This window comes from Physcomitrium patens, chromosome 17, assembly GCF_059467195.1.
Source record: "Physcomitrium patens ecotype Gransden chromosome 17, ASM5946719v1, whole genome shotgun sequence".
Classification (NCBI taxonomy): Eukaryota; Viridiplantae; Streptophyta; class Bryopsida; order Funariales; family Funariaceae; genus Physcomitrium; species Physcomitrium patens.
Genome location: NC_143426.1, coordinates 807,197 through 817,623, shown reverse-complemented (window position 1 = coordinate 817,623; position 10,427 = coordinate 807,197). Strand labels below are relative to the sequence as shown.

The following is a 10,427-nucleotide window of genomic DNA, read 5'->3' as shown; positions in this document are numbered from 1 at the left end:
CAACTATAGACTCCTATAAAGTCAAAGCAGCATCTATGAAGCTTCTAAGAAGCTTCTCTAGAAGATATTACACAATTAACCTACTTTTATCTACTTTTACATACTTTTATCTATTCATATAGGTAATTATATGTATGTCCGTGACAATATGATTCTATATACAAGAAAAATGAAGAATGCACAAAAATTGATTAGAACTTGAAGAATATACAAAAACCTATGAGAACATATAAAAATCTATAAAAACTTAGAGAACTTACAAAACTCAAGGAAAACAATAGAAATGTGAAAAAATAAAATAATTATACAAGAATCCATATGAATTCAAGAAACACAGGAGAATTTAAAAGAATCCATAGGAACTTAAAAAACTCACAAGAATCCATAAGAACTCAAGAAATACATAGGAACTTATGAGAATCTATGAGAAGTACAAAAATATAGAAGAACTTGCAAGCATCTATAGAAACTTGGAAATCTTATAAGAATCTGTAGGAACTTAGAAATACAAGGAAACATACAAGAATACAAGAACACTTTTTTGTGTCCAACAAGACCAAATGTCCACTATATATCTATTTCATGATGTACTTCTCCAAATATGATGAAGATCTTATATTTCAAAAATAATAAAGATGAAAAAATCACCATAAATATAATTTATATCAAAATTCTTTTAATTTAGTTATTTAAGTAGTTGTAATAAATAAAAATTAATTTTTTTAATTACATTGAACAAATATAAATAATTTTGGTGTATATTCTCATTTTTTTTTTCTATTCTTCATCAATATTTCTTTAAGAGTAATCAATTTGTAACTTAACAATTGACAATTAAACTTTTATAGCTTTTTCATGGCCAATAGCAAACGTTTCTACACACAATATTATTGAATAAATTTTGATATTTTATATTAACAATTAAATTATACATTTTATTCATTCAATATTGAGCTTTTAATATTGTAATGAAAAAATATCAAAAGATTATAATGACTTTTGTTTTTCAAGATTAATTGATTTTCTTGAATTAAGAATTTTCTTAGGTATTCTAGATAAATTAGAATTCAAAATAGAATTTGAGAAACTGCAAGCCTATAATGCACATTAATTTTTTTATTTTAGAAAATTAATCATTTTTAATATTTTATAAATAGATTTTCTAAATAATTTTAAAATCTTTAATTTTGTTTATTTGAGAATTAACTTTCTTTCTCAATTTTTTTTTAAAGACATACACTTTTTATTTTTTTTATTTTTTTATTTTTTTTAACAAGTCAGCATATTTCAAGGACAAGCTTCAAGTAGATGTGTATATTCATATTTGATGTTTACTATTTTTGTCTGTCACAACGAAATCACATGCTTTAATGATATCTGGTTACATTTTTTGCTTCATAATTTATTATATTATTATATGTTGTTATACATCAATATCATTTTTTACATACTTTTACCAATGCCTAGCAAAATCTGCCAAAACACTTTAACATACATCTTCTTTGGCAGATCTTTCTAGGAAGTTGGATGAACGTATTTAAGCTTCATTGATATATATATATATATATATATACAGATACACATATAAACATAAATGAAAAATATACACTATCATTCATTAAGACTTTACATATTTTAAAATGGAAAAAAACTTCATGCTTTTGCTATGTATGATGAAGCACACAACAAAGTCTCATAAATCATCAATGTTTGTTTTAACTTTTGCTTCTTGTATTTAGGCATTACCATCCATACATCCAACAAAAAAGCCATTTGTTTCTTACAATTTCTTTGATATACCACGTTTATTCCAACACAAACTTAGAAGAAACTAAAACAGCTTAAATTCATACGGTTTATTATATTATATATCAACAATATTTACATGTGTACCAACAATCTGTTAGTATGTTGCAATTCCAAACTAAATTTGTTCATGACCAGTTCTTTTGTATTATTACTAGTGTATAAATTTTAAACATGTAAAACTAACTCATGAAAGAACATTTAACCAAATTTAGATTTTCATTTTTTCATTTTTTTTCTTTTTTTTCTTTTTTTTTTATTGAAATGAACAAATAGTTCAACGAATATATATATTGAAACTTAAGAATCGAAATTTTCTTTTCAACGGAAAAACCTCTCATCATTCAACACAATCAAACTAAAAAATTATTTAAATTTTTATATTTATCCAGTTACATATTTACTTTGATCAGTTTGAGTATTAATGTTGTTTTTAATTCTCCTGCTGACGGTATTTTCAAATCAAAATAGCAGTCAGTGTTAAACTTTTGTTTCATTGTTTCAAAAATAAAAACATATTTTATAATATGGTTTATATTTCGTAAAATAAAACTTTATTAAGAAAGAAAAAAATCATACCTGTATATATATATATATATATATATAAATATGTGTGTGTGTGTGTTACTTGTTTACTTTACAGATAACTTTATTATATCATTTCTTAGAACTGAATCAGGTATTTCTTATAAAAAAATATATTTCCATGAGATGATCAGATATAAATCAACACGAAAGTATATAACTAAAAAAAATTTAAATAAAAAATCAAGTACTCGTGATGTTGGGACAATATCCAATTTTATGAACATCTGAACAACAAAAATCAATCCCCCAAAAGAAAGTAATTAGGGTTTGCAAGATGTTCACTTATTTCAAGCAATGAAATGGAGCATCCCACTCCATTCCCGAGGCACAAACCAGTGGCAGTTTGAAAAAACACTCTTCGAGTGGGATGGATTGCACTTTCTGAATCAGGTTTGCGTTTTCCGATCTCAGATTGTTGTTCATCGATCTCACTTATGGGCTTCATGTTAACAGACGGATTTGTGGTATCAGGCAGTTTCACAGTGCTTTCCAACGTCTGTGCATTCTGAGGCTGATGAGGACCTGTGAAGTTCTATGTTGTTTTCCTCGCTGGTTGTTAATTTGAGGCAAAATATCATCTTTTGATGTTGAATACTTGTTTATTATTCTGCTCGTTTCATGCCACAGCACATTGGATTCACATTCACCCATTTCATGGACAGTGAGATGGGGAAAGAGTTTGATGTTTGAGTGATTGCGACTGCTGATAATGCTGTTATGGGTGTCATGTTTCATGCAGCAGAGCTGAGAGGCATTTGAGAATCTGCATACATTTTGTTGTCTCAAATTGTATGGGAGCAGTTGTACAGTGATTCTGTCTGTTCAATTGGTTTCATTATCAGCCCATAGCTATTGTTGAAGATACGTGTTGGCAGTGAGTAGGGAAGGTGCATTTCAGAATGGGAGAGAACCTGGAGGTGAGGGGATTAGAATACGAAGAAAAAGCGGAGAAGAAGCTGAAGAGCTGGGGAATACTGGGCAGCAAGTATGAAGATGCTTCAGACTTGCTAGAGAAAGCTGGAAATTCGTATAAATTGGCGAAAGCATGTGTGTTCTCCTTTTTCATCTCCGCAACGTGTGCTGACTTGAATTTTTGCAGATTGTCGCGATTCTATCAGTGTTTTTTGCGTGAAGATGCCGTAGGGAATTAGAGATGCAACTTCCACGAGTCTTTGTTTGTTGATTACAGATGAGATGTGAACAATGCTTTAGTTGCAGGGGATAAGGCAGCAGCTGCTTACATCAAACTTGCGGATTGTCAACTGAAGGTACGTCTTTACAGACCTCTCTTCTCGCTTCAAGTGCTTGCCATCTTGCATCAAGTAGGATTGTGCAATGTGTGTAGTTGTCAGCCTTGATTTGCTCGTCTGCACCTGACTTAAAATTTAAAATTTATCCAGCGTTGCATTTCACATCCTATTCGATACAAGACTGTGTAGGTAGATGTGGTCCTCTGTTGCATGTGCAGAAATCTTGCCGTAAGAAGAGGCTGACTGGGGTGAAACACATGTAGAAATCAGCTGCATTTTCAGGATTTCGTGGAACTTGAATGCTTCGCGTTAGTGATCGAGAGTAGATTGATATAGACGTAACCTCGGGCGCAATTGTTGTAGGCAGTTGGAGAGCAAGCATGACGCTGCCTCTGCCTATGTCGATGCAGCTCTCTGTTTGAAAAAGAAAAACCCTTTAGGTATAAGACCGAAATCTTTGCGTCATTTTATCAGTGAGGTAGAATGTTCAATGGTTTGGAAAAACACATTTACTAACAACACATCGACTTGTATAATCTTAATGCAGTGGTATAATTAACAACAATCACGAAGTGACGTATCAGAAAGCACGGTTTGCTGTTGTCTCTGTCGTTTGTGATACATCTATTGTCTGAATTCGGGTTCGGTATTCAATGATGTAAGAAGTTGTTCAACCAGATCACGAAAAGCTCCGCATTTAAGTAATGTGCATCGACAAATGCTGAGAATTTGGATTCTGTTATGTCATTTCAGAGGCAGTAAGGTGCTTGGAACAAGCGATATCTTTTTATCTGGAAGAAGGACGCCTACAAGTTGCTGCTAGACATTACAAGGTATGAATGGTTCATGGGTACTTGGCATCAGAGCATTCAGAGCACAAAGATTACTGTTTGTTGGCTGCATCCTTCTCAGCATAGATAATACATATGTTTTTCTAGACCTAGCACCTTGGATAGGTATTGTTGTAGCTATTTCATCAACGTTCATTCCACAAGTAGTAAAACTGTGGAAGCATCAATTGTGAAATAAAAACTTTGGAGTTACAGTTGAATAATACCCATAAGCTCTTACGAATGAATGCAATCTTCAATCCCAGTTAATGTGTAAACAGGCAACTCAATAAGTCCTTGTTAGTAACAGGAAATTGGGGAGATATGTGAGAACCAAGCAGACGTAGCTCGGGCTATGGAGTACTTTGACAAAGCAGCAGAGCTTTTTCAAGGTGAGGAGGTAAACAGCAGCAGTATGCAATGTAAACTGAAGGTTGCTCAATTTGCTGCTGAGCTGGAACAGTAAGTGGTTCTATATAATATATTACCTCCTAATCTGTCAAAGTGTCCGATGTGTTTTGAAAATTTTCATCTCAAAAGATTTGATGTACCGGTAAAATGTGTGTATGAGTGCTTATCTATATATATACATATATATATATATATATACAAACACACACACATGTACATGAACAAATATTTAATATTCAAAAAATGCATTGATTCTAATTTTAATTGGTCTTTAGAGTTTTCTTTTTTAATCTTTTTAGTTTTTACTTGCTTGTGTGTATTATGTCTAATATCAAATCAATTATTAGAAAAGGTGATTCAAAATGTTAATGGGAATTGAGGTTGAGGAGAAATGATATTATATTGTATGAAGTGCAACCATGTACTTTGAACTATAATTTACCTATTTAAGTGGATATTCTAGCAACTCATCTTCATATTCTATGATGTTAAAAGATAAATGGAAAGGGAAATTATTAAATTTTAAATATTTTTGAATTTAACGTTCAGTCATTTGATTTAGAAGATATCCAAATTTTATGTATATTCATAAAAATATATGCAATTAGAAATTTTAAATATTTTAAGTATTTTAAAACTCATAGTATTAAAATGTGCAAATTGAAGTCATGCAAATGTATGTGTACATATGGAAATATATATATATATACATGATACATCATTTGATTTTATTCTTCTTTTAAGCTTATATTTATATGTGCATTTTTTTAAAATTACGTTTTAAAGTATTTTAAAACTCTTATGGTGAGACTATGTATAAATCTTAGTTCATGAATACTGTTGCAGTTTACCATATGATTTATGTAATATTGCACAATATAAACTTCCAAATCACATGTGATTAAAAAATTTTAAAATTTTAAAATATGAATGATGTCGATATATATATATATATATATTACTATTTAATCTTACAAGCTTCTTGAATGAAGACTTACTGAATTGATTTATATTCAATTCACATGCTTAAGAAAACTTCTTCTATTTTTTCTTTTTTCTAATCATCTTAAGATTTATTAAAATTTTAAAATTACGAATAAAATTTGAAGATTATCAATGTCTATTTTTTTTTCTTTTTTTTTTTTCTTTTTTGAATTGATCACAATTTTAAAATGTAACACACATATCAAAATTATGGAAAAAAATTATGCGACATATCAAGTTAGTAGGGGTATATATATATATATACATATATTTATATATAATTAAATAATTCTTTTATTTTGAAGAAGTGCACAACGTTTTGCTACTTTGAAAAAATGGTGTTGCATGAATGACTCTTGCTAGTTCTTAGAAAAAGTCAAATTAATTTGAAAAAAGCAACATACTCATGACATGGAATTTCTTTTTTCCTTTTCTTTTTCCTTTCCTTTTTCTTTCCTTTTCCGTTTAGCTTTACTTTTTCCCTCTAATAAGTTGTGAAGTGGAAATGTGTGCAGATATGAGCGTGCCATTGACATCTTTGAGGTAGTGGCATCCCAATCCTTGAATAATAACCTTCTCAAATACAGTGTGAAAGGGTACCTTTTGAATGCTGCTCTCTGCCAATTCTGCCTTGGAGACTCCGCCACTGTTGGCTCCTCGCTTGGAAAATATCAGGTTGAAAAACAGTACTATTTATCATATACTATTTACATTCATTACAAACAAACTATTTTCTTTATTGGGGCTATACTTGTTAAATTTTTATTTATTTATATTTATATTTATATTTTTAAGTCCATTATTCGAATTTCCACTTTGGTGCATAGTCATGCTCGTTATAATGAAATAGATTAATTCTGATATATTGTGTGACATAAGTATCTTTATGAGATAATATATAAATTCGCAAGATTTAATTTTACATCAAAATCTCATTAGAATACGTAATTATGAATTAAAACCAAAGATAAGAATAAATTTACATTAAATGAGACCAGCAAGATTCTATTAATTTTGTTGAAGTTCAGAACTAATAGAAAAAATATTCAATATTATATATTTTTAATTCTACCAATAGATAAGCACAGTACTCATGAAATGAATTATTGAAAGCTGTACAAGTATTAAGTTATATTACAATACATCTGTGACTTGTAAAGTCACAAAGTACTTCATAAAATTTTAGTTTGTACTTTCAAAACAAAGTTTAACAAATAGATTTTTCTATGAATGAACTATTTTCAAAACCATCTCGTTTCCTTGTATAATTTGTAATTTGTCTATTCACTTCAATTACACACAAACCCATATATCAATGTTTTACTTTTACTTTATCTATGAAAGAAAATAATTCATGAATGTTGTGGTCAAATTCATTTGGACAATACATTTTGATATACCTCACCAGTTTTAGCACTTCCTAAATTCAACTTGTACTCTTTGATCCTTAAGTCTCTTTAATTCACATTAAGTGTTAAGTTTTTCATGTTCTAGTGATATATTAATGATTTTTTAGTTATTTTTGCAGGATTTAGATCCATCATTTTCAAGTTCAAAGGAAGGAAAATTTTGTGTGGTGAATTCAGAAACTTTACCTTTATCAAAGGAGTTATATAACAATAACAATAACAATAATTTTTTTAAAAAATTAATCTTTTAATTAATATGAAAAAGAACCCTATGGTTTCTTTTATAATTATTGAAAACATTATAAATACTACATGCCATAACAACTTACTATGAAGTTAATACTATGGTAAAATTTAAGTTATTACAAATTAAAAACTTATTAAATTACTTGACCCTACCTTTGAATTATAGTAAACATATTCAAGTGCTCAAATATTTTATTTGAGACCTTTAGAATGTTCACAATGTTTCAGTTAGTTCCCTCAGCTTGTGTTGGGGTTTTATGCTCATCAAAAAAGACACAACTAAGCCACACTTCAAATTTTAAAAATATGATTGTATTAAAACCACCAAATTTGAGGCTTGAAAGTAACATGTTAATACTGTTTTCATGAGATATGCACATATGTGTATATTTTCAGTTTTAAAGGCTGTCAAATTTGATGCTCTGAACACTTCTATCTAAAATGTAATGAACAGGATTTAGCAGCAACAATGCAAGACATGGATATCCCAAGGTTTACAAATGTTATCAAAGAATATGATGATTTATCAAGACTTGTACGTACATTTACTAATATTCATCAGATAATACTATTTTTTTAATGAAAAAATTAAGAATCAAATTAATTACAAAACTGAATTTCCAGTATAGTAAGGTTCAGTATATACCTTTTCAACAACAGGGACCTTCCATCATACAATGAATATGTCTTTTTTAAATCAATACAGATAATTTTCTAATTTTCATATCATTTTACATCCAGTACCCATGTAAACTGAATTAAATGTATTAATCAAGAAAATAGTGGAAAATTATTATAAACAAGAAGAAATTAAACTAATGAAAATTCAGTTGAGAGAAACAGTAATATCGAATAAATATATTTTTTGTTTTAAATATCATCAAAGTGTAGAATTGAAATGATAGTATGACATTCAAAGTTAATAAGTAGACCCTTTAAAACTAGTTAATTGCCCCTTTAAAGAATCAAGGAAATATTAAAAAATACATCTCCCTATTTCATGCATCCAAAATTTCACCAAATGCTTACTAGAAGTTGATTTATTTTTATTTTTATTTATAGGATGATTGGAAAACAACTTTGCTTTTGCGCGTGAAGAATAAATTAAAAGAAAGGGAGCTTGCTATGGATGACCTTACATAGAGTTCCAATTTTATTTCTTTGCCAGAATCTATGCTATCAATGAATTAGCAACTCCAATACTAGATGAAAATTGATTTTTACTTTTCAAAGTCAATAGATAATCTTCAACTATCGTGTATCAACTTGCACATTCATATCAAACACGTTTATTAATAATACAAAATCAAGCAAAGTCAAACATTTAGTTGGCATGTGTAATAAATTCACTTTGCAATCACTTTCACAAGTTTTAGTTATGGTAAATTTATTGTATAAAAAATTTAATTTCTGCAAGGATTTCATTTCATATTGAATTAAATTTTTTTGACCTATAAAATTTTATACTATTCAGTTTTGAATTATAAAATGCGGATACAGGCTTTTTTCAAAACATATATTTTAATACATCAAAATCCTTAGTTTCAAAAGATTGTAATCAATTTCTTTTAATGACTTAGAAATTTTCGTCATAGTACTATGACTTTAAAATACTATATTATTATACTAATTAGTTATTGATGAAAATTAATAATGATAACATGAATTTTGAAACACCTCTGTAAAACATTTTAAGTAAAAAACATAAAAGACAAAAATCAAATGAATGAAAAAAATTAAGATAACTATTCATTTCGCATTATTTTAAATCAAAAAATAGATTGATACTATTTATTCTTTCCTGTGTATTATTTGTTTTATCAATTTTACAAATCCCCTCTACAATTTTAAGAAGCCTTTACCACCATGTATTATTTTTTATAGATTTCTCAAATCTTGCAAATCATTCTGAATGATTTGAAAATCCTTTTATGACCTATCAAAAAACTTTTGTAATCTTTTCATATGCATAACATTTATTTATTTATTTATTTTGATGTTCCTCCATCAAAAAATTGTAAACGTTCAAGACATTTGGTAGTACTTCAATTTCTTCCATAAGAATCTTTTTACAACTTAGATGTTCAAAAATAAAAAAAAATATTGAAAAATAAGAGAAAACTCAATTTTTCCAATACAGCTGTTAACCTGATTGTTCTCCTATGTCTTGTATATTTATTAAGTAATAATCCAATTTCTTTTACTACTTTTGATGTCATTTTTTTATCCTTATTTTTTACTTTTTTTTATTTATTCTTTTAATGTTTTTTTGCATATTAAATTATTCTTTCAATAAAAAAAGATAATAGATTTTTATTGATAATTAACTTATGTAACTATTAACAAATAAGACCACCAATTGATTTAGTATAAAAAGATATGATACCACTCATGAGATGCAATGGTTGTACTTCAAAACAAAGTTGAGTTTTTTCATGAATTTACTAACCATATCTTTTTGACTAATTTGGCTTTGCTGCAATACTATGTATAATCAATATTTAATTTTATCTATTATATAAAACAACTTGAATATAAGGTAAAGAGACAAATATGCATTTTGATTTGATGTTAAAAAGAACTTTAGGAACATAGGAACACAAAGTAGTTAAAACCATGAGGATTTCTAAGATCCAAGTGCTTGGAGTCTTTAAGATTCTCAATAATGGCTTCTCTCAAATGTGCATTCTCTCCTTTTATCTCAAATGCACACTTGTGTCATATTTTTGTCCTGCCTTTTCTCTCTTCCTCACTCTTGCTTGCTAGCTAGATTTCTTATTATCTTTATTCTTCCACATCCTCATTCATTTCCACCAAAGTCATGTTTTGTCTTTTTGGTAAGTTTTTTTTTTTGCAAAAGAACTTCTTTTCTTTATTGTGCAACAAAATAAGGTTTTGCAAGC

The 10,427-nt window shown here is 28.3% G+C and overlaps 1 protein-coding gene across 6 annotated transcripts; it reads left to right on the top strand.

Annotated features, from left to right (window-relative positions):
* Positions 1–1,563: 1,563 nt before the first annotated feature.
* On the top strand, positions 1,564–8,848 carry LOC112294322 (alpha-soluble NSF attachment protein 2). 6 transcript variants are annotated; one of them, XM_090243968.1, is made up of 11 exons: positions 1,566–1,906; positions 2,450–2,784; positions 3,134–3,441; positions 3,607–3,662; positions 4,012–4,084; positions 4,398–4,477; positions 4,785–4,936; positions 6,385–6,544; positions 7,398–7,445; positions 7,979–8,059; positions 8,587–8,848. In XM_090243968.1, exons 3-11 carry the CDS (start codon positions 3,294–3,296, stop codon positions 8,665–8,667), a joined length of 879 nt encoding a protein of 292 aa, XP_090100094.1. In that variant the 5' UTR covers positions 1,566–1,906; positions 2,450–2,784; positions 3,134–3,293; the 3' UTR covers positions 8,668–8,848. The 6 variants fall into 6 exon arrangements, with proteins under 6 accessions (XP_024400389.1, XP_090100094.1, XP_090100093.1 ...); XM_090243967.1 differs by having other exon boundaries at positions 1,566–2,257; XM_024544621.3 differs by having other exon boundaries at positions 1,564–2,784; positions 3,277–3,441.
* Positions 8,849–10,427: the final 1,579 nt, after the last annotated feature.

Coding starts and splice junctions, on each gene's coding strand:
- LOC112294322 (XM_024544621.3), top strand. CDS start 3,294: ATGGGAGAGAACCTGGAGGTGAGGGGATTAGAATACGAAGAAAAAGCG. Junction 6,545..7,397: donor CCTCGCTTGGAAAATATCAG/GTTGAAAAACAG, acceptor TTATTTTTGCAG/GATTTAGATCCATCATTTTC. Junction 8,060..8,586: donor ATGATGATTTATCAAGACTT/GTACGTACATTT, acceptor TTTTATTTATAG/GATGATTGGAAAACAACTTT.